At 39.7% G+C, this 24,827-nt stretch overlaps 2 protein-coding genes across 4 annotated transcripts in view; both read right to left on the bottom strand.

Moving 5' to 3' along the window:
- Nucleotides 1-3,551, bottom strand: part of MCOLN2 (mucolipin 2) — a 49,739-nt gene extending 46,188 nt beyond the window's left edge. The window contains exon 1 of one of the 2 annotated variants that reach the window (XM_012661074.1): nt 3,245-3,551. In XM_012661074.1, the coding sequence (XP_012516528.1) occupies nt 3,245-3,375 (131 nt within the window). In that variant the 5' untranslated portion in view covers nt 3,376-3,551. The remainder of the gene's footprint in view (nt 1-3,244) is intronic. The other variant, XM_012661073.1, reaches the window with a different exon arrangement.
- A 9,848-nt stretch (nt 3,552-13,399) lies between these two features.
- MCOLN3 (mucolipin 3) overlaps nt 13,400-24,827 on the bottom strand; it is a 28,233-nt gene continuing 16,805 nt past the window's right edge. The window contains exons 7-13 of one of the 2 annotated variants that reach the window (XM_012661062.1): nt 23,367-23,466; nt 20,679-20,791; nt 20,447-20,596; nt 17,221-17,322; nt 16,992-17,114; nt 15,952-16,158; nt 13,400-14,189 (exon numbers count right to left, since the gene is read on the bottom strand). In XM_012661062.1, the coding sequence (XP_012516516.1) occupies nt 14,055-14,189; nt 15,952-16,158; nt 16,992-17,114; nt 17,221-17,322; nt 20,447-20,596; nt 20,679-20,791; nt 23,367-23,466 (930 nt within the window). In that variant the 3' untranslated portion in view covers nt 13,400-14,054. The remainder of the gene's footprint in view (nt 14,190-15,951; nt 16,159-16,991; nt 17,115-17,220; nt 17,323-20,446; nt 20,597-20,678; nt 20,792-23,366; nt 23,467-24,827) is intronic. The other variant, XM_012661063.1, reaches the window with a different exon arrangement.

Genomic DNA, 24,827 nt, shown 5'->3' with positions numbered 1-24,827 from the left:
AGTTCAGCAGATAGAAACTTTGGACCAATATTAACTACTTCCACATAATTTTTTCACTCACTCCAATTCCTACTATGAAGTAATTTTCTCATTATCAATTAGTCTCACAAGAGACTAGAGAAAGAAAAAAAAAGTCCAGTCAGATGAGGCTCTGGGGTAGTCAGACCACAGTTAATGGAAGTTGGGGCGGGGGGAGGCCAAGAAGAAAACTTTGGTTACCTTCTCAGCACAGCTCTCCGAACATAAATGATGTGGTCATTTTGATCCTAAGAAGCACCCTGAAGGAAGGCCACAGGGGCTTTTCATTTTCCATTTTCTGTTTTCATACCACCCCTAAAAGATGAACATGCTAAACTTGCAGGAATTTCCCTAAAAACAACCATGCCACCAAGTTCCTATAAAATCATCTGTGATCACCATTTGGCTACCTCACGCCACCAGGAAAGCAGAACTAGGGCTGCAAATTTTTTAAGTGCTTGTTCTGAACAAACCACACTCCTTTTGAAAACAGTGAGGAATCAACTATCTGGGCCATGAATAAGCGTTGGTTGCAACTTAAATCACAAGCTGCATTAATCCCTAACAAGAGAGTCAGCCTGTCCTCTGAAGCCAGGCATTGATTTCTCCTCTCTGGCTATGAAACTTCCAGATAGCATTTTCTTCCAACAAAAGGCTGTTTTGTCTACATTGAAGATCTGTTGTTTAGTGTAGCCACCTTCATCAGTTATCTCAGGTAGATCTTCTGGATCACCTGCTACAGCTTTCACATCAATACTTGCTGCTTCACCTTGCACTTTTATGTTACAGAGAGGACTTCTTTAATTTCATGAACCAACCTTTGCTAGCTTCAAACTCTTCTTCTGCAGCTTCCTCACCTCTTTCAGCTTTCACAAAATTGCAGAGAGTTAGGGCCTTGCTCTGGATTAGGCTTTGGCTGGAAGGAATGTTATGGCTGGTTTGATCTTCTACCCAGATCACTCAAACTTTCCCCCTTCCTTTGCATTCACATCTTGGCTAACTGTTTGGCACAAGAGGCCTACCTTTTGGCCTGTCTCAGCTTTTGACATGCCCTCCTCACTAAGCTTAATTTCTAGCTTTTGATTTAAAGTGAGAGATGTGTGACTCTTCCTTTCACTTGAACCATCAGAAGCCACTGTAGGGTTATTAACCAGCCTAATTTCAATATTGTTGGTCTCAGGGAATAGGGAGGCCCAAGGAGAGTAAGAGAGACAGGGGAATGGCTGATGGGTGGAGTAGTCAGAATACACATCACATTTATTAAGTTCACCATCTTATATGGGCGAGGTTCATGGCACCCAAAAACAATTACGATAGCTAACATCAAAGATCACTGATCACATCACCATAACAGATATAATGAAGTTTAGACTATCACAAGAATTAACCAATGTGTGACACAGAGACACAAAGTGAGTACATGCTGTTGGAAAAATGGTGCTGATAGGCTTATTTGATGCAGGGTTGCCACAAACCTTCAGTTTGTAAAAAACCAGTATCTGTGAAGTGAAATAGAGTGAAGTACAATAAAACAAGGTATACCTATAATTTTTCTGTGAACCCCTTAACATGTGATGCAAGAGCTCACTAAAGACTGGTTTATTTCTTTAGAACTGACACATGGAACTTAATACTTAGGCCTTGGCTAAAGAGAACAGCTCATCTTCAGGAGAGAGTCCACTTTTAAAGCCAAAAGAATTTTCTTTAGCCATTATTTTTACTTTGAAAACTGTAGCCACAAGAAGCTACCTCTTTTTCCACTAAGTTTTAAGAACTGTCTTATTCTGGGTTTCACTTCACCAACAGAAACCTAACCAAAACGATCAGTTTATGAATATGATCATTTCTGACTTTCAGTTCTGTGTTCTCTGCTACTCTGATCAAAATTTATCTCCCTACTCTTCTTACTTGCTACACTAGGGTATTTTATATTTTTTATGTTATTCCTAAAAACAACTTTTGATATGCTCCTCCTTGGGAGAAAAGAATGTGACTACCTCAAACACTTTATCAGCATTTCCCGTTTTTTGGGTTTTTTTTGGACAGGCAATTAAATAAAATTGGCATTATTTTTATGGTCTCTATATGGGAGTAGTCAAGGAAAGCAGGGAAAATGTGCCTGTTTTTAAAGGGTCCTGGCCACAGAACCTGGTTTATGGGAGGTTTGCTAAAGGACCAGGGTGTGTCTGTGGAAAGTTCCCGTCAAGGAGAATTTGACTCCTCTTCAGGTATGAACAGGAAGATAAGCTAAATCTCAAGAGACTCTGACTCAATAGGAAGAAGTTATCGAGTTTCCCAAAACTTGTGCTGTTTTGGTTAGCACATCACAGAGGCGGTGAGCAGTTCCTCAGTGTGAAGTCCACATTCAACCTCTGGGGAGAACTATGAAGTTGGTTCCTTACCCATAAAATATCAGAATCTGCCTCCTGACATCCACGGACAACTTTTCCCATCTCTCTCTTAATAACCCTTTCTTCCATTCTCAGTTGACAATGACACACAACCTTCAGTTTCCCACCAGTACTGTACAACCAGACATATGTGTAAATATATATGTATTTCAAATCTGAACACCTTCAAAACTATTTGTGTGCACCCCCAAGTCTGTGTCCTTTGACAATGGGAGCTTGCAAGAAAGTTACGTTTTCTAATTCAAAAATTTTCCAAGTCTAAAAAATATATTCCCACTTGCAGGCAATTAAATACTTAATCTGGGCAGCCACCAAAAATTAGGTAAATTCTCCTCTTGAATTCTGGCTCTCCTTGCTAGCTTTAAGTTCATGTATACTATTGAGAGCACCATGCAGGGAAAGCAAGGTCTTAATACTATTTTAAGACAGTTTAACAGCCCACCACTATATTTGCTTTGAGAGTAGAGAAGGGGGAAGCCATGGCCTGTTCGTACTCCCCACCTCGGCCCAACTGTGCTCTGGGTAGCTGGAGCTTTGACCACGCAGGACGGGCCCCTTGGCAGCGCCACCCGGCTGCACTATGCGCCCTTTCATAAAGGCAGAGGAACTGGGGTTAACCACACCATAACCCTCCCACCTGAGTAAAAGGCCTGTTTGTTCCGGAAGGCAAAGCCCAGACTTATTTAACTGCAAGCAGTTAATACAAGAAATCCTAAGACAGCAAGAAAACTCTAGTCTAGAACAGTAAAGCCATCGACTTTATGAGGATTTCTCCAGAGTCTGGAATCCCGAAAGATGCAGCCCAGACGCCTCACCTGACAGTTAACCTGAAAACACCTGATCCTCTCTCTGGGCTCCTTGCCTGAGGAAAACGGTAAGGCTGCCGAGCCATGCCTCCTCCTTCAAACTGTCCACGGCTCTCGGGATTCGGAGCAGGAAAAACCATTCACCGCACACTCATTTCAGCCTCGCCGGAACGCGTCCCCTGAAGCTGGAGCCCTTCAAGGTGGGGTCCCGTTCTCTTACCCTTCTGCCGGCCGCCCGGTGCGCGCAGATCCCGGCCGAGAGCAGGCGCGGCGGGTCGGCGGCGGGCCCAGCCCGGGGCTGAAAGGCGGCTCTGTGCGCGCCGGGCAGGATGCGGCGCGTGGCCAGGCGTTCCCGCCCCGCCCCGGCCCGCCTCCCACCTGGGAGGGTGCTGCTCAACTTGCTGGCCCCGGGGACTTTGCCCACGTGTCAGCGAGCCCGCCTCTCCAGCCCCAGGAGACCAGCGGGGGCGCAGTGGCGGCAGATGGAGCCAAGGTGGAGCGCGAGGGTGGCCGAGGAGGAAGCAGTCCCGGGACGGGGGGCGGTGGGGCCCCTGGGCTGGGACGGTGGAATGGAGGGGAGGGAAGGGGCGAGCCACGGGGCGCCCGGGAGCACTGACCTGTAGCGGGGCCTCCAGGACAAGCCTGAGGCGCGGTTCCACACCAGCAGGTCGAGGGTCTCCACGCCGCGAGGCACGGCGCAGCCTGGAGCGGCAGGAGAAGGACGCCGAAGATGGGACTGCCACACCTGTCTGGGCCCCGGGCGCCGGGCCGCGGCTGCTGCGCTTTTGTCGCAGGTGCCCCCCGCTGCCGCCCAGCCGGCTCCGGCTCCGGACTGTCCGCCTGGAGGCCGGTCTGGGGGAGAAGCGCCTTAAGAAGGGAAGCCGGCGGTGGAGCGCTGCGGCCAGGCGGCCCACGCACGCTGCACAGCGCCCCCGGGCGGCCAGACCTGGCGCTCCCTGCCCTCCGCGGCTCCTGCTGTTCTTCACTCCTCTCCTGATTTCTCCAGCCTTTCCTTCACTCTTCCAGGCATTCTTTCCTTTCTACATCATTCTTTCTTTCTACATCCTTTCATTTGTCCATTTCTTTAGTCATTTCTGTTTGAGGGGTTCGGGAAACAGCGCCAAGCGAAGTGTTGGGTACTGTGTGCACTGGGAGGAGAACGACAAGGTCTTTTTCCTCTAGGACTTCACGTCGAACTGACAGGTTCATTCATGCCGGCCTTTCTTTATTCTGAAGTGAGCGATCACGAAAGTCAGTGGCAAGGGTCATGTTTCGGAGATGTTAAAAGTGCGACGAGCGCGCGAGGAAAAGAAAAACGAATCGCCCTGCGCTCGCGTTGGGAGCTCTGGGGGCTCCTGTGTTGGGAGGGAGTAGCCACGTGGCGGCGGCGGGCGCAGAGGGAGGGCGCAGAGCCGAAGGTCTACCGGAGCAGCTGGCTTGGTAAACCCAAGCGCCCTGCTGGCCGCTGCTGCTCTTCCCTGTTGGTGCACGAAAGCCGCGTGTAGGAAACGGGACAAGACAATCTGTCGCCGTTCATGAATCTTAGAGATGAGAGTCGCGGGGACATTTCCGTGTTCGACTGAGCCATGTTGACTTGGCAATTTGGATATGGCCGACAGCTTCTTCCAAAAGGAGTCTCACCAGGTAGCAGCAGCAAAAGTCCTCAGTTCCAGGCTCTTTGGATCAGCAACTGTTTAAAAGCTCTCTGGGTTTAGCTAGGGCAACGAATTTTCTGCGAGGTAATTATTTTAATATGCGTCTCCAGGTAAAAGCTGTCGGACAAAACGATGTATATAAAAGCATACATAACTGACCCTTTTTTAAAAGTCACTTCCAACGGGTTATTAGGCAAAAGGGCCTTATCTTTGAGCCCCTTTCATCAGAGGTCACTGGGTACAGACAGACTTGGACGAGTTCATCTGTGTAGTCACAGTCCTTGCAGGTGGGTGGAACAGTGGTGTAGTTAGGTTCCTTTTTATAAGAAAAGGAGAAGAAATGTTACAGTTTTGTTCTTGTGGGGAGGATGTGGACTCTGGTGAAGAAGGGAGACTGTGGCTTGACTGGAGAGTGTTAGAGGTATATTTTAAGAAATGTTATGTACTTTTTATGCTAAAGAATTTATCAAAGCCTTTTAAATTCAAAGAAATACTGCCATAAAGAGACAAACCTATTAGCTCCAAAATGCTAGTCCTCCACTAAGGGCAACAGCCTCTTTAGAAGGGGATTGTAAACTAGGATACATTTGTATCAGTAAAATTCTCATTATAAGTGTTTTCTAAAGCCAAGACAATTCTACTGAATAGCTTACCGGTAAATAGTTAAGAGAAAATTCATAGTTAAGATTTGCATTTTTAAGTACATCTACTGTGTACAAAGGCTCTGTACTTCAAAAGGGCCAGAAGTAACCCTGAGGGCCTACTAGATACTTAGGTTGATTTGTATTAATATTATATAATATGTTATAGAATGTTCAGCATTCTGCATATTATCCTTTCCCTTTTGTAATGAGGAAATGGGTTTAGAGAGGCTTAAGTTACTTACTTGAGGTTACCCACAGAGTAGGGAACAGGTCCAAGATTTCTATTCAGGTCCCTCAAACCTTTATTCTAACCACATGGCTACGTTAACAGAGACAGGATTAGTAAACAGTTGCTGCCCTTTTGTAGCTTTCTCTGTTTGGAGGAGTTTCTGTAAACAGTTTCCTATCTGTAACAGTCTATAAACAGTTTCACAAAGTGAAGAAGAGGTACATGTATCTGGATAGCTGTAATTGGTAATGCATATATTATCAGTAGATATAAAAGTATCATTTTAAAAATAAATACTCGGGAGGCAGAGGCAGGATGATCGCTTTAGGCCTGGAGTTGGAGGATGTAGGGTGCAATGAGTGCACAATAATAGCCACTGCACTCCAGCCTGGGCAATATAGCAAGACCCCCATCTCAAAATAAATAAATTAAAAATAAGCAGTAAACAAATTCTTATAGAACAATGTAAAAGGGAGATCCAAGGATCTCAAACTTTAATATGCACATGAATCACTAGGGGATTTTATTAAAGTAGACCGATTTAGTGGGACATGAGGTTCCACACTTGTAACAAGAAGATGATGATGCTGCTGGTCCATGCACCACTCTTTAAGCAGCGAGGGTCTAAGAAATATTAAACTAAGAGTATGTGGGAATGGGGGTAGAGAAAAAGGGAGGAGAGTGAAAGTGGAAAATAATTGGAGTCAGATGGCTAAAGAGTTTGAATACCATGCATACTAAGAGATATGAACTATGATTTCTAGACACCTAATCTAACCATTCTCAATTAGTAAATTTAGCTCATGGTAGACATTAAGTTTTTGACTTTCAAAAAGTCACTTGTTTATGATAAAGATCCTAGCTCATTTCTCACTGGGTGGTAATGGACATTGTTTTGTGCTATGAGTTGTTCCCTTCAAACATCTATGTTTTATATGTCATAGTATAAAAAATGTTGCACCCTGACTCAAATTTGTAATAACCAGTAACCAAATAACACAAGAATCTTTTGCTCAATAGTGTATTATAATATGGCATTTAAAATTTACAAACCAGAGGTCTTGAATTTCCCTAGCAGGTTGCCTTCACATGAAAGTTTCACTAATTTACAATGTTAAAAGGGAAGTTTTTTTAAGTAGTCTAGAAAATGTGAGACAGGCTAATAGTAGGAATGCAACAATTTTTAGGATAGGCAGACAAAAATAATATTTATTGTGAAGAGTATGTGGAGGGAGGACAGAATAAAATAGAGAAAATAATGCCTTTTATTTACCTACTTTCACATCCTATCCAATTTTTTTGCATGTGCAAGTAGTATTTCTATTATATTATAGATATTAATTCCTTGCTAGTTTTAAACATTATAAATATCTTCCTCCAGTCTTCATCTATCTCTTAACTTTGTTCACAGTGTTTTTCCTGGATGGCTGTCCTGAATTTTGAATTGTAAAATCAAAATTAATCCTTATAGTTTATGCTTTTATGATCTTTTAAAAATAAGTCTTTCTCCACCCTTAAGTCACCAATATTCTTCTGCATTTTCTTTAACATTTCAGTTTTATCCTTCACATCAAATTCCATTGTACTTCAACTTTGCATATGGTGGGAGATAGGAACGCAACTCAATTTTTCTACATAAAGTAAGCCAGGTTTCAGGAAGCTATCTTATACATCAGAAATTGGCAAATTTTTTTCTGTAAAGAGTCAGAGAGTAAATATTTTAGGTTTTGTGGATTGTACCATCTCCTTTGCAACTACTTAACTCTGTAATATGCCATCACAGACAATAAGTAAACAAAAGAGTGATTGTGTTGCATATATCATGAAATTTTTATTCTTTAATTTTTAAAAAATAGACTTTATTTTTAGAACAATTTTAGGCTTACAGCAAAATTGAGCAGAAAGTACAGAGTTCCTATATATTTCCTGCCCCAACACATGCATAACCTCGCCCACTATTAACATCCCACACTAGAATAGTACATTTGTTATAATTGATCAACCCACATTGACAGATCATTCCCAAACTCCATACTTTATACTAGGGTTCACTCTTGTAGTTGTGCAGCCTGTGAGTTTTGACAAATGTATAATGACATGTATCTACCGTTATAGTATCATACAGAATAGTTTCACTGCTTGCTGTGTAAGGAATGTTTGTGTCCCCCAGAATTCATATGTTGAAGCCTAAATCCCCAATGTAATGATATTTGGAGGTGGGGCATTTGAGAGATAATTAGGTCTTGAGAGTGGAGCCCTCAGGAGTGCCATTAGTGCCCACGTAAGAAAAGACAGGAGAGAAATCATCTCTCTCCACCATGTGAGGATGGCTGTCTGCAAACCAGGAAGAGCACCCTTCTCAGACCCTGGATTGCTGTTACCTTGATCTTGGACTCTCTAGCTTCCAGACTGTGAGAAATATATTTCTGTTGTTTAAGCCCCCCAGTTGATAGTATTCTATAACAGCAGCCCAAACTGACAAAAACATTGCCCTTATAATCCTCCAGGCTCCATCTATTCATCTCTCCCCACTAACTTCTGGCAACAACTGATCTTTTTACTGTCTCCTTAGTTTTCCTTTTCCAGAATGTCATATAGTTGGAATTATACAGTATATAGCCTTTTCAAATTGGCTTCTTTCACTTAGCAGTATGCATTTAAGCTGCTTCTTTGTCTTTACATGACTTGATAGCTCATTTTGTTTTAGCATGAAATAATCATCCATTGAATGGATATATCACAGTGTATTTATCTATTCACCTACTGAAGGATATCTTGGTTCCTTCCAAGTTTTGGTAATTAGAAATAAACATCTATTGCAGGTTTGTGTGTAGACATAAGTTTTCAATTCCTCTGGTTAAATATCAAAGACTACAGTTGCTAGATTGTATGGTAAGAGCATAGCTTTGTAAGAAACTACTTAACTATCTTCCAAAGTGGCTGTATCATTTTGCATTCCCACCAGCAATGAGTGAGAGTTCCTGTTGCTGTACATCCTCACAAGCATTTGGAATTTTCAGTGTTTTGGCCATTCTATTAATAAGAGGTGCATACTGGTATCTCATTGTTATTTCAATTTGCAATTCCCTAATGACATATGATGTTGAGCATCTTTTCATATGCTTGCTTGTCAATCTGTATGTCTTCTTTAGTGAAGTATCTCCTCAGGCCTTTTGCTCATTTTTTAATGGGGTTTTTGTTTTCTTATTGTTGAGTTTTAAGAGTTCTTTGTATAACAGCACCTCATCAGCTATGTCCTTTGTAAATATTTTTCTCCCAGTCTGTGGCTTCTCTTCTCTTCCTCTTGATGATATCTTTTGCAGAGCAGAAGTTCTTAATTTTAATAAAGTCTACCTTGTCAATTATTTCTTTCATGGATCATGCCTTCAGTATTGTATTTAAAAAGTCATTGCCAAACTGAAGGTCGTATAGATTTTTTCCCATGTTATTATCTAGAAGTTTTATACTTTTGCATTTTACATTTACATCTATGATACATTTTGAGTTAATATTTGTGAAGGGTATAAGGCCTGTGTCTAGATTCATGTTTTTTCATGTGGATGTGCAGTTATTCAGTACCATTTGTTTAAAAGACTATCTGCTGTATTGTATTATCTTTGCTCCTTCATCAAAGATCAGCTGACTATATTTATGTAGGTAAATTTCTAGGCTCTCTATTCTGTTGCATTGATCTACTTGTCTGTTCTTTCAGAGTACCACACTATCTTGATTACTGGAGCTCTATAGTAAATCTTGACATTTGGTAGTATCAGTCTTCTGACTTTGTTCTTCTCCTTCAATATTGTACTGGCTGTTCTGGGTCTTTTGCCTCTCCATATAAACTTTGTCGATATCCACAAAATAACTTATTTGGATTTTAGTTGGGATTGTGTTGAATCTATAGATAGAGTTGGGAAGAACTGAAATCTTGACAATATTGAGCCTTCTTATCCATGAACATGTAATATCTCTCCACTTATTTAGTTCTTTGATTTCTTTCATCTGACTTTTGTAGTTTGGGAAGGTTATTTTTTATTGATTCCATTTCTTTAATAGATACAGGCCTATTCATATTATCTATTTTTTCTCATGGCAGTTTTAGCAACAGTATCTTTGAAAGAATTGGTCCATTTCATCTAGGTTTTCAAATTTGTGGGCTAGAGTTGTTCATAATATTCTTTTATGATCCTTTGCTGCCCATGGGATCTGTAGTGATGTTCCCTCTTTCATTTTAATATTAGTGATTTGTATCTTTTTCTTAGCTTGGGTAGTGGCTTATTAATTCTATTGATCTTTTCAAAGATGTTGATTTTCTCTATTGTTGATTTTTTCTATTGATTTCCTGTTTTCAATTTCATTGATTTCTGCTGTAATTTTCGTTTGTTTTTTTCTGCTTACTTTGGATTTAATTTGCTTTCCTTTTTCTAGTTTTCTAAGGTGGAATCTTAGAGGATTGATTTTTAGATCTTTCTTTTTTTCTAATATATGCATTCAATGCTATAAAGTTCCCACTAGGCACTGCTTTTACTGCATCCCACATTTTTGATCAGTTATAATTTTCATTTTTTTAGTTAAAAATAATTTTTAATCCCCCTTGAGGTTTCTTCTTTGACTCACGTGTTATTTAGATTTTATTGTTTTTCCCACCATTTAAAAATATAAAAACCATTCTTAACTCAATGGTCATACAAAAACAGGTGGCAGGCTAGATTTGGCCCATAGAGTATACTTTGCCAATCCCTGTTTTAAAAGTGTTCTTTCCCCCTTGTTTTATGGTGACATAATAAGTTTCCAAATACACATATTTGAGTATATTTCTGGGCTCTATATCCTATTCATTGGTCTTTTTGTGTGTTCTTCTGTTAACATCATATTAATATCATTTACATTTTTTGTTCTCCTATGACTTTGTAGTGTGGCTTAATATTGGGTAAGGTGAATCTCTCCTTTTTGTCCTTTCCTTTCACATTTGATTCAGCTATTCATGGAACCTTTTCCTGACATGAATTTTAGAATTAATTTTTTGAACTTCAAAAAAAGCACTTAGAAATTTTGTAGCTATTAGATTGAATTTATAAAGAGAATTAAATCACTACTGTGTTAAGTTACCCCCATTCATAAATATATCATCTCTGCAATTATTCATATAGTTTTTTATATGTTATAAGGGACATTTTCTCTGGGAAGGTCTTGTGCTTTCTGCCTTAGGATAATTGCTGGATAATTTATAATTTTCTTTCTACTGTGAATGTTATTTTATTTCTATTGTATTTTCTAGATGATTATCAGTGGTGGAGAGAAAGCCTAGAGAGTTTTAAAATTGATATTAGCATTCAACAACCTTGTTGAATCTTCTAAGTTTTGAGAATTTGTTGATTCTACTAGACTTTCTATGTAGACCATCATATCTGCAAATAATGAGAGTTTTATCTTTTTTTCTTCTAATCCATACACTTCTCTATTTGTATGTATTAATTTAATTTGAAAATGGTGTTCTGCGACAAAAGAGATTAAAACTCAGTATGTATTAGATATTTTAAAGCTTTATTGAGTGAAAGAAGAAAAGGGCATCTGAATTGTTTAAAGAAAATACGGCATTGGTAAAATCAAAGTCTATCTACAAATGATTTTTAACACACAACACAAATCCTAAAATATCCAAGCTGACTTCTATAAACCCACTTACTTGGAGTTTCTTTCTTGACTGATGTGGTTTCTCTCTTGACTAACAGAAGGCCAGTGTGAATCCTAAGCCCCATAGACAGTTTCTTATTCGTAGCCCCCAACAAAGGGATTTATCTGTTCCTGTCCAGCTCTAGGCCATGCAGCCAGCACAAACCACTTGCATCAGAATCGCCTTGTGTGCCTGCTAAAAATGCAGATTCCTGGCCTCCATCTAGGACTTGACAAATAAGAATTTCTGCTTAGGCTTTGATAAAGTACTCTAAAAAAAAAAAAAGAAGAAGAATCTCTGCTGGGATTACTTAGATATCCATGATTTTAACAAGATTCCCCAGTGATTCTTATGCCCACAAGCTTGAAAATCATTGTGGTGGAAAGAGATGGTGAACAAAGAACCTGACCCCCAGGGAAAGGAGTATCACCAACAAAAGTCCAGCCCTGATCTCCTGGGCTAGGGAGACTAGAAGCCTGGGAGGAAATGATGACTTCCATTCTCTGTTCCTTCTTACAACTACCTTGACATTCTTTATAATACATACATACATGTAAGTAGAACTCTAAAATGACTGGCCTATAATTTATCTGCCTACCCAGATCAAGCCATTGTACTGGTTTGGGGACAGTTCAAAAAAGTTAGTCATTGCTGTTTCTTTCAGGAAACAGTAGAACTATTCTCTCGGGCATCATTACTAAAAATTAGACCTTGAAATTTATTAAGGACTCCTGTCACAATAAGAAAGCTTGGAGAATCAGGAGACACGAAGGCACCAAATCACTGGCTGTAATTCCACTGAAGAAACATAATGACTTCAGAGCAAAGCAAAACTCCAGGCCTAACACTGGGTCAGTGGTTTTATGTTTCCACTGAAGTATTATTATTATTCTAAAAATTTCATGAAGAGTAAAGAAAAAGATTTATCAGATAAACATAATTTCAAAATTCACATTGGATTCTAGTAAATTCTATAAATGATAGTGATACAAATACTAAAACTAAGCCCCCCAAAATACTCACCTAAACATTTAGATTTTTCATTTTTTAAAGGCCATAGGTACTACAAAAATAGCTTATACCTATTGTAAAGCATCACATATCAGCACCTGGAGTCATTATTATGATTGTCGCTATGATTAAATAATAAAATTTCAGTGTCTCAAGGCTATCTTCGTTTAGCCCTTAAAACAGAATCAGAAATTTAAAAGTCAGTTTCCTTTGGGAAAAAAAAAGAAAGTGTGCTTTGAGAAGAACATTATTCATTGAATTTATTTCTATTTGAATAAACAGGACATAAAACGAATATTCATGCTGTGAAAATCCCTGCAATTATCAATCAGCAGTCTACAAAGAGTAGAGACTATTTTTGTATCTTTTTAAGACACACATTTCTCACTTATTTTTAAATTTTGAGCATACTTGTTTTCCAGAATATTTTTAATGTGAGTTGTAGAAACTTGTTCCATGAAACCACAGCTCCTTACCCCAGAACACTTCGCTGAGACTGAATGTGCCTATGAAAGGCACAGTGCATCGTAAGTTTCACATGCTGTTCAAGTACTCATAAAATAATCATTGTTGGATCAAATATGCTCTTGGTATGTGCTTTAATTTTCATACATGTATAAGATACTCTTTCAACTTTGTACTTTAACACTGAAGGAGGAGAGAAAACTTGTAAATGAATATTGAAAAACCTGATCCTCTTCAAAACTAAAAGCAGAATCAAATAACAGTTGTCCTTCAGAGCCAAATACAGTCATGTGCCACAGAGGGACGTTTCAGTCAATGAGGGACCACATATACAACAGCGGTCCTATAAGATTCTAATACCATATTTTTACTATACCTTTTCCATGTTTAGATACACAAATACTACTGTGTTACAACTGCCTACAGTATTCATTACAGTAACATGCTGTACAGGTGTGTAGCCTAGGAACAATAGACTATCCCACATTAGCCTAGGTGTGCAGTGGGCTATAGCATCTAGGTTTGTGTTAACTATACTCTGTGGCGTTCACACAACTATGAAATCACCTAACAACACATTTCTCAGAACATCTCTCTCTCATTAAGCAGTGCATAACTGTATTGCACTGTTAGCTGGTGATGGTTGTTTCTTACTCTGCCTTTTAAAAGAAAATGTTACAATGATTCCTGGCAATATAGTAAATACCCCCACTCTCTCAGGAATGGACCACAGACAGCAGTCCAGGCCAGGGTCACTGAGTTATCTGAAGTCAGTGTCAGACCAGGGATTGTTTTCCACTGATGATACAATCCACAGAGTCAGAATAGCTGGAAACGAGAGTGTCAGAGCTAAAGAGAGGCATAGAAAAGAGATTCTAAAGCTATAGCAAAATACAAGAAAGAATAATAATCCAACAGCTTCCTTCATTAGTTAGTTTTTTTAAAACAAGCCCAGCATAAAGCTGCAAAGACATTAAATATTGCTTTTAAAAATATGAACATAGTTCTCAGTGAATTTTAGCTGTCAATTCGCTCAAAACAATAATCTTCAAGCATACTACACCTGATCTCAAAATATTTATGTAGTTTTCCAATCAGTTATACATTATATTTTCCTCTAAAGCTCAGATAAACCTGATAGTTACTTTTTACAACAGCAGAATAAAGATACTGGAGGGTCATCTTCTAATCTGTATTTTCCAGAGTTAGGCAGATCTTTACACTCTGATATAAATGTACGAAGTTCAGTCTCTGGGAAGCCGTCTTGTTGGTAATGCTACATAAAAGAATTTTTAAAACTCTCATTAATAAGCCGCTTGAAAACAATTTATTACAAATTCAAAATGGATCATTTGACAGGCAAAGGGGATTTTTCTAGAGGAATAGTTTAGTCACTTCCAAATATTTGCAAGAAGATGTAGCCTTCAGAGTCACTCTCAGGTTTGGCTGAAGTAAAGTGGGCCTAGGATTCTGCAGTTGCCCTCTTTAGCTCTTTTCTGGGTCTACTTTAGCCCAAAAGGGGCATGTTGAGCCTGAGTGTGAGTCCTACTTCCAGGAAGAAGTGAGTCAGCCCCATCCCAAGTCTGAGAACCTCTGTCACGACTCTGCCCTGCAGGCCCATGACTGCCAGGCCAGTGTGAAGCAGGCATCTGGATGGAACCTGGTTCAGGCCACAAGAAGTCCACCTCATGTGGATTAACAGGGTATTGTTCAGTGCCGAGGGGTGGACATCCTAGGCCCTCCTGGGAGACCTCAGCATAGCCTTAGATGCTCCTGAGCGATCTCAGGTGTCTGGACAAAGATCTGAATGCTATAAGGGATTTCCAACCTGTACACCCTTTTGGAGTTACTCTTCTAGGCAAATGGATTTGTTTAAGGGATATATATATATCTCAGTTTGGGGTCTAAGATCTCTAGGACATGCCCTGACCAAAAAGGATCAGAAATAACTTAGCTTGCCCATTTGGCAAGTGCTCTGAGCCCATGAAAAGAGGTTAGCAAGCTAAAATATGAGTCTCAGGTTGTATCATCAAGAATTGAAATTACTCTTAGAGATTTCCAGTGTCACCCTCAAATAACACATGCAGTTCCCTGCATGCAGAGTTGAAGGTGGTGAACTTTTAGAGCACTATTGGGAGGGATTTGGACAGTTAAAACTACATTCTTTCTTTCCCAGTTGCTTTGGTGACCCTAAGCATACATCTGTCTTCTACTGAAGAGAGCAAGGAAGATATTTAGTCCCTGAAATCTTGTTCAGTAAGAGTGAAGTCACAGCCCTGGCTTCATGAGCAAGGTATTCATAATTATCAACTCCAAACCAGGACATTCTTTTTATCCCTGGGGGCAATTACATGGCATGTTTCATTACCCCCCTCAAACCCAGAAAGAAAAGCCTCCACGTATAAGTGTCTATGTCAATAATATACCTAACAGAATAAGGTTATTAGAAATTTAAATATATAAGATTGTTTATTCTGTCTTTCCATATTTCAAGGGCCTTAAACTGATTTTTAAAATATCTCATATGAACAACAGTAGCTTTTCAAATCAGGTTTGAACTGACTACATAAAGCACACATGGCTAGTACAGGGCCCATCAAACCCTCTGCTATTCAGGAGGCCAGGCTCTGGGCATGTGCCGCACAGGCCTTGCAAAGAGTGACGGTTTCAGGGACAGCACACTCCAAAGGAAGGGGGTGATCTTTCTTTATGAAAATTGGATTTTTAAAGTTCCCCACAAAATTTTGGCTCTCTGAAATTCCATCTATTTACCCAATATCTACTAGCTGTTATAATTCTAATAAAAGGCTAGACAGCTTGCTTGAAACAGCACAATTAGTTAGAGATAAGACTTTCAACATTCTAAAAGTTCTATCTTCTCCTCCATTTCTGTTTCTCAGTCTCTAAAATTGAGGTCCTTTTCTCTATCCTGAAGAAATTAACATCCTATCACTTCCCCCGCCCCCTTAGGTACTAAATTTTACTGTTACTATACAAGTTCTAAAAGAACTGCCACATACGGCTCTTGATAAACCTACCTTAATTGTTTCATATGTATCAGTGATCAGTGCAATGAAAAGACTTAAAATCATATATATAAAGAGGCTGATAAATGAGTAGAGGTAAATTCTGCTAAACAGCCAGACCAAGTAGCTTTTCTGCTGCATTTTTGCAAATGTGGCAAACATATCATCTCCATTTATTAGAGAGAAAAGGCATTCAGAGACCATGTTCAGAGAACGGAACTGGAAAAAGAAAAGAGAAAAGTTAATTTTATTCCACATTTCTTCCCATTGGAGACCATGATATCATATTAAACATAATGGGACCAGATAGCCCCAGTTACCCTTTCAAACAAATAACCTGAGGTAACCACACACATTTGCTCTATGATGCATATAACATGTATAAAGCCCACTGTTTTTTTCCTGAGACAAGCATCTCTCTCTTGGTGCTCCTCTTAGTTGGAGCAACCTGAATCAAATGCAGAGGGGGCTGGTCTGCAGCCTCTGCTTTTCTGAGTCAAGCCCTACCCCTCCCCTTTACCTCCACAGAAAGACAACCTCGAAATGCTTCTGCAGAAATACCCAGGTCCCAACCATGCATGCTCATAATCCCATTTTAAGGTTCATTCCATTCAAGATAACAGCATAATAGTCAAGACTACAGTAACTCTGGTAACAAAATATTCAAATATTTTCATTAATACAAGTTTCTCTCTATACTACTTTTTTAATAAAGTCAAATTTTAAGAAGGCTTACCTAAATAGCCTATTCTATTAATATACAGATAGATAGATATTGATGAATCAAACTGATTAAACTTGACTTCACTGGTGGTAAAAGGGACTTAATTATCTGACATATTGCAAAAAAGAATTTGAGGCAGTTGAGTGAATCAATTATTCTCTCAAGTTGGTCACAACTTACCAGTTCATAAATATGGCAATCCATATGCTACCTTCGACATTTTAAGGTTAAATAACAAAATAGAAGGAATTCATTTAAAAAGGATAACAAGCCACTGGCACTATGCTAAGAGCTTAATAGTAACAGGGAAAGAGTTATTCCTCAGTACCTTGTCATGGTAGGGCCCCAGCACAATCCATCCACAGAAGCAGTAGCCCAAGTAGATCATAGCTGCACAGCAACAGAACCTGATGACATTGGGCAGTGCTGCCTGAAGGGTCAAAATAAGGAGCTGGGAAAGTAAGAGATGTCATTAGAATCCCTTTGTCCTTCAGCCAACACAGTGCAACAACTTTGAGAGAAATACCAACAGCACGGAGATCCGTGGAATTCCTTACATTGTACTTCTCAAAGAATCCGAGATATCGGATGACTCCAAGCCACACAAGCATAGTAGAAGTCCCAAGAAGTATGCTACAGACATCATAACTTGTTAGACTCTAAGACAGAATGGGAAAAAATGTAATCAGATTAATATAGTAAAAATTCATTTGGGCAAAATATATTTATTAGGTAGCTGAGTCAGGCATTGTTCTAGGTGCTAAGGATAAAGGAGTGAACAAACAAAATTCTCTGCTTCGTGAAGCTTACATTCTAATGGGGGGTTGTGGAGAGATACAATAGAAATAAGTTAATAGAACCTTTGGTACATTAGCTGATGGTAATTGCTGAGAAAATTCAGGGGAAGGAATAAGGAATGGTATGAGTTTGTAATTTTAAATAGGGTAATCAGGGAAAGTCTCACTGAAAAGGTGACTTTTGAGCAAAGATCTGAAGGGAGTGAGGGAGGAAGTCAAGCAAAAATCTAAGGGAGGATCCTTCCAGGCACAGGGACCAGCAAGCTGAAAGGCCCTGAGGCGGAAGGGTGTCTGGCAAGTTAGTCTGGCTGGAGTGAGCAATGGAAGGAGTATACAGTAGAGATGAGGCAGCAGGTCCTGCAGGACCCCAGGCACTTAACAACTTTGTCTTTTACTCTGACCTAGTTGGGGAGATTTGAGATTCCTTACCAGGAGTGACATGATCAAATGTTGGCTGCTGTGATTGAGAGCAGATTGTTGGAGGATTGAGGAGGCTATTACAATAATATAACTGAGAGATGGCGGCTTGAACCACCAACATAGTGGAGATGATGTGGTGGTTTTAGAAGGTAGATCAACAGGATTTGCTCTTGGATTAGATGTGGGAGAGAGGGGGTTAGTGAAAAAGAGGAGTCTATGATGAGTCCATGATTTTTGTCTTGAGCAACTGAAGAGAGTTGCCATTAACCAAAATTAGGAAGGGTTTGGACTGTGGAGGTGGGGTTTTTAGAAGTTCTGTTAAGTATGTTAAATTTGAAAGGAAAAGTAGATATCCAAGTGGAGATGTAGAATAGACAGTTGGATATTTGAGTCTGCAGTTCAGAGAAGAATTCCAAGCTGGAGATATAGATTTGGGAATCATTGGAAAATAGGTACTATTTAAAGCCATGCAACAGGATGAGATTACCAAGACAGGGGCAGAAAAGAGGAGATGTTCAAGCACTATGTCTTGAAGCATTGTCACCTTGGAGAGATGAGAGAGAACCAGGAAAGCAAAGTCAGACAGTGACTTAGGAGGAAAACCTGGTAAGTGACAGCCCAGTGAAAAAATGTGACAACAAAGAGGGAGTGCTATGCAGTGTTAAAAGCTGCTGACAGGTCAAGATGAGAGTAAATAATTGATGACTGTACTCGTCAGCTTGAGAGGACATTGGAAAGAACACTTTCCATGGAATGGCAGGGCAGCCTAATTGGAACCAACATAAAAAGAATGGTAGGAACAGAATCAGAGTCAACAGGTTACTTTTTCATGGTCTTTTGCTAAATAAAAGGGAGCAGAGAAATTGGGGTAGTAAGTAGCTAGTGGGAGAAATGGGTTTGAGATGTTATCTTTCCAAAAAGGGGCAAACACGTGCTAACGGGAATGACCTGGTAGAGAGGGGGAAATTGATGACCCAGAGAAGGAAGACTAGTGGGGGCCATGCCTTTGAGTAAGCAAGTGGGGATGGCATCCGGTAGGCAGGTGGAGGGGCTGGCACTGGAGAGTGGCTGAAACAATATATCCACAGTAACAGAGAAACAGCAGAGTATGTAGGCACTGATTTTGGGAGGTGGATAAATGAAGTAGGAGTTCATGGAAATTCTTTTTTTTTCCTATTGTTTTTGTGAAATAGGAGGTAAGGTAATTAGCTTAGAATGATAATATGGCAAGGGTGTGAGAGGTTTCAGAAGAGAAGAAAACATGAAATGATCATTTATAACATGGGCAGAGAGGCCTAGAAAAATGTAGAAAGATTGTTGGACCCCACTGAGGTTAGTGATGGTTGAATCTAATAAAACTAAAGATTTGCTGCAAATCTGCCCTTACTCCTTTTCTTCTGTTGATTTTGTTTTTTGTTTCTTTTTTGTCCCTAAAGTTAAACATATATTCCAATAATATATACTACAGCCACACATAATGGCAGCTGCTAAGTATTGACCTAGACCCATTCTCTCTCCTTCCTAGGCACGTGCCTGGGCTGTATTCCCTGGCTCCTTTTGCAGGTAGGACTGGCTAAATTCTCTCTAGTGGGATGTGAACTGAAACAAAGTCTGCCAGTCTTGCTATGAGTCTGTGGGAGACCTTCCACTATACCATGTTTTTGCTTCCCATAAGCTGCAACCTGTTTGTGAGATGATCCAGTGCCAATCATGCAGTCTGGCTGAGCCCTCAAGGGCTGGCACAGAAACAAAATGGGAGGAGCTTGGGTCCCTGAATGACTGTGTGGAGCTGAGCTACTCACCACCTTGTAAAACCCACCCTGACTATTACATAAGAAAGAAAGAAGCTCCTATTTTATCTGAGCCATTGCTTTTAGGGTCTCCGCCCAGCCTTATAACCAACACCTAGATGACTCAGAATCAGTTACATGAAGACTAGGAAAACATAAGTTTGAGCAAGATTCCTCTAAACAATATTAGTTTTTTAAATTTGGTTTTTGTTTTGGTGGGAGAATTGATTTCTTGGCTAGATTAGTCTTAACTTAAAATGGATAACTCTGTAGCACATCAATAGGAAAAGTAAGAAAATGCTCCCATTCTCACTTCAAATGGACAGAGGAAACAAATACAGCACTCACACAATAGTACCTTCACCTCACTTTCCCCTTCAGCCTCACTCATTTTTTGTTGAAGATTTTGGCGTTTCTTGTAAGATTGTTTTTAAAAACTCTTACCTTAGTTACCTTGGTGTGTGTATGAATTTTGGTATGTGTAAGAATTCACAAGCCCCACCTGAAGAGTTTGAATTCAGTAGGTCTAACATGGGGCATTTTTACCAGGCACCCAAATGATCCTGATGCAGTGGTTTGTGGATCTCACTATGAAAAACTCTGCCTAAGAGACTTCCTGACTAGATTTATGAAAATTACTATTATTGATTTCAAGTTTACTTGCTGTAAGGTTTGGAAGAAATCGTTTACTCTGAAAATTCTCACATTCTGGAAAAATACATTACCATTAATCCAAATCTGATACTAACAATAGCATGATTAGGAAAAAAGTTTACCTTTGCTTGGATTTCCATTTTTAGAATTGATCCAATGATTGTCAATATGTCACTAATAATAATCATAATGTACCATCCATTGACAAATTCCATTTGATCAGAAACAGAAACTTCCTTCTTATAATGGAGGAGGAAAAAATTGACAAATTCCTTTAGGGAAAAGGGAGGAGGCACAGTGAATTTCTCTGTCAATCAAAATATCAGTAGCATTCCTAGAAAGCAATAACCCTACCTGCTGAAGCTGAAGTCCGCTAATCACAGATCTAACGCAGAGGATTAATGAAGCTAAGCAAGTCAGAATGACAAAGCCATCAAAGATCATCATGTAATGAGTGTTCTTCTGAACTGAAAGCAAAAAAGATTATGTAGTGCTTATGTGGTGGGACACTAATATGGCAGCATCTATTTCTTTTTAGAATAATTTAGATAATGCAAGCATTCTTTCCAGTAAGACAATAAAGAAAAAAAGCCTTGATAAGCATTCTTCCAATTAGTATTTAAACAAAGTTACGAGTCCTTTTAAAAACACCACAACCATCAATCCAAGATCTTTAATTATCAGCTCATGGTCTTTTGTTCTTAATACAATTAGCCTCCCTGCATATTCTAGGAAAATATACTTATCTAGGTATCAAATATTTATTAAGCACCCACTATGTGCCAGGCATTTTTCTAGATGCTGGGATACAGTAGTGAACAAGATAGATAGACAAGGTCTCTGACCTTGTGGAACTTCTACTCTGCTGCATTGAGACAAGCAAAGAAGTAAACAAGCACAGGAACAAAATGCTTTCAGATAGTGGTAAGTGATACAAAGAAAATAAATCATAATAGCTAACAAGTATTGAGCACATTTCTTTCCAGACATAGCCTAAGGACTTTGTATGTATTAACTAATTTGATCCTCACAGCAACTCCAATGAGGTGGGCATGATTATCTCCACTTTGCAGGTGAGAAAACTGAAGCAAAGGAGTCACATGATTTGCCCAAGGTTACAGCGCCAGTAGGTGGCAGACTCAGGATTCAAACCTTTGCAGTCTGTTTCCAGCTCCCATCAGTCCATATTAGTGGTTCTTGGCATTCCTTGGGAACTTGTTAGAAATGCACATTCTCCGGTCTTACCCAGACCCACTGAATCAGAAACTCTGGGTTTTCACAAGCCTTCTAGATGATGCTAAAATTTTGAGAACCATTGCTCTATCCAAGGGAGGTTAGTGTGGGGGAATGTGAGAGAGGAGAATTCGCTTATATTGTATGGTAAAGGGAGAAGTATGTTTTAACTGAAACCTTAGTGATGAGAAAGAGCCACCCTTACAGAGACTCTGGAGAATCGAAAGTGCAAAGTCCTGGCCAGCATGAGTGGAGCCAATGAAGAGAGGTGGGCAGAGATGTCAGCCATCACATGCTCTGCTACAGAGCTTGTCTCTATTTCTCAAGTTAGACTGCTCTATACTGATGAAAAGATGAAGGACTTAAGACTAGTTCTGTGATGAAGCATCCCATTAATGTTTGCCAAGGGGCATCTAATTGCTATACTAATTTCTAAATCTACTTTAGAAAAAGTTAAAAACCAGGAAACAAATATTTGAGACAAGCCTATGTGCCAGGCACTTTTATATCCTCTCATTTTCTTTATTCTAAAGTTGTGGGGAAGTATTATAAATTTTTCACAAAAGAGACTTGTGTTTCAAATAACCAAGCTTGTAATTGAAATGAAAGTTTATAATTCAAGAGCCTCATGTATTTGAAGTTACCTATTAGTGGAAAGAATTCTACAATGATGAAATTTCACTTTTATTTAGTCTTACTATCTTGTTATTACTTCTGAACTTGGCAATCAATTGGTAGGCTACCCTAAAACAGTGATTATCCAAGGACAATCTGAATAAGGGCTGTCTATGCATTCCTAAGCCCCACCTCAGACCTGCTGACTGTCTTGCATGGAGTTGGGGAAACTGCATCTTAACAGGCATCCAGTAAGATTCTTTTGCTCACAAGAATCTGAGAACCCCTGACCTAATCATTAAGTCCAGCACAACATACCATTATGTTACTTGTGAGGGACTAGAAAATGAGATAGATATTAATAAATTCTTTCCAGGCAATTTTCTCCAGTTCAGCTCCAAAATTCTTGACAGTATTCACTCTATACCTGAATTCTTGTCCATATTTCTAAGAATAGACCCTTTCTTCCTCTAATGTACTTTAAACATTTTTTTTTTTTAATTTAGAGGTGGGGTGTCATTGTGTTGGCCAGGCCAGAATGCAGTGGCTATTCACAGGCATGACCATGATGCACTGCAGCCTCAAACTCCTGGGCGCAAGCGATCCTCCTGCCTCGGCCTCCCACATAGCTAAAACTACAAGTGCGTGCCAATGTGCCCAGCTCCTAGTCTACTTTTTAACCTGGATAGAAGGCAATTATGATGTGTGGGATGCTTTAGGGTAAAATCCTACCTGAGTCTCCCTGGCTGTATGACCATGGGTACCAAGTATCACTTCTGAGTCTTAGTTTCTTCATCTGTAAAAATAAGGGTTCTGCCTATCTCAAGGATATTTTAAAATATTAAAATGAGGAAAATGAAAGTGGAAGTACTTAGACAGCATGCACTGGATAAGAACTGGTTTGGCTATACACATGTAGAGTCTTGGTGGGGGACCATAAGTACGTTCTTGGTGAGGAGTGGGCAGGTAAGGGCACCTGAAGAAGGTAAGAAAAGCCATTTTAGCTATGAGTAACTTAGGTATTACCTGAAACATCAGATATATACCATGAGTTCATCTACTTACAGAGAGTTGGGGACTTGGAAATGATCCAGTCTGTTATTTGATGTTCTACCTATCCAGGGGGCAGTAATGTAATAACCATTTTACATTATTTAATAATCATTCTGCAAACCAGTAAAGCTCATCACTTACTTGATCCAGATACATGCCAGTCTTTACATTCTCTGATGGAAATGTCATTATCTAAACTTATTTTAATTCTTCCACTGTGGGCCTTGTTGTCAAATGTTATCTGTGAAGACAGGAAAAGGGTCAAAAACATACCTATAGTTTTTAAAGCCAAGATACCTCTATGCACTAATTAGGAAACAATTCTTTCAAGGGGACAGGAGACCCATATTCTCATCTCAAAACTGTTAACTCTGTTCAACCTTGGGAAGTTCTCATTATTTCTCTGTGAAATAAGAAAGTTGAACTAGATCTTCCAGAGGGACCTTGTATTCTCTAAAACCCTTTGTTTCTAGGATAGCATTCCAGCCCTGAAGAACGTACACAACAAGAGTACTTGCCCTCCTTCCCATTCTGTGGTACCTCCAGGTGCCCTCTTGATATGAGCAAAAGCTGGTACAACTGTGCTTTCCCCCAACTCCCAGCAGGACCTCAGCTAGGGGTAGATTTTTAGTGCTCCTACAATTCTTACTACTTCAGAGGCTCATTATTTCTGCCTTAAGACTTTTCCCATTTTTATTCTGGGCCTAGATTTCTTAGTCATTTTAGCATAATGTGTATTACAAAGCATTTGGTGGCAGGGAGTCAACAGAGACTCCTTGCTTCGAGGACAGCCACTTCAGGACACCAGGTGCCAAGCAGGACAAAGCTATGCCAGAACACCTTCCATAGTCCTTCTACTGTCTTCTGTTCTAGTTCCCTTCCCTGTGCCCATGGCAGGACAGGGCTGGCAAGGCAAAAAAAGCAGTCCATGTTTTTTTCTGTCTCTTCTCTTTCTCTCAAGTCCTGAAGAAAAAAAGTTCTTTGAAAAGTCTGTCACTTAAATGAATTTTAATGAAGCATCTCCATGTAGGGGATATAAGACTTTATATCACTTTAGATATAAGATTTCAAATGATCTTAAAGGGTTTAGTCATTCTATTTCTCCTCTTGATGAACTATAAACTTCTTTCCCTGACAGTCTACTAATTTGTCTGTCCATGTCCAAACGGCTGGCAGATCCAGACCCCGGCCTCATGCAAGGAGATGCTCAGTGTTATTTGATTGAGTCAGAAATCCTTGTCAAGGAGAAACCATGTTTTTCCCACACAAAGGGCCTCACGGTTTTACAAATAGTAGGTGCTCATGAAATACCTATTGAGTAAATAAACTGTGGCTCAATGTCAGTCACATCTTGGTAAGATGTTCAGAAGAAGCTGAATCCCTCAGACGAAGAAAAGTACTGAATGGGATTAGAAAAGATTAGATAGCACAAAAAAAAATAGTGGATTTGAAAACATAGAAACTATGCAAAATCAAATACACAGAAAAAAAAATACTAAAACATAAAACAAACAAACAGCATTAGTGAGCTATGGGACAACTTCAAGTGACCAAATACTGATACAATTGGAATCTCTGAAAAAGGATGGGGAGTGGGGGGAA

The sequence above is a fragment of the Propithecus coquereli genome, unplaced genomic scaffold (genome assembly GCF_000956105.1).
Source record: "Propithecus coquereli isolate 6110/MARCELLA unplaced genomic scaffold, Pcoq_1.0 Scaffold7, whole genome shotgun sequence".
Classification (NCBI taxonomy): domain Eukaryota; kingdom Metazoa; phylum Chordata; class Mammalia; order Primates; family Indriidae; genus Propithecus; species Propithecus coquereli.
Note: the sequence above shows the minus strand (reverse complement) of the source record. Positions and strands in the feature narration are given on the sequence as shown.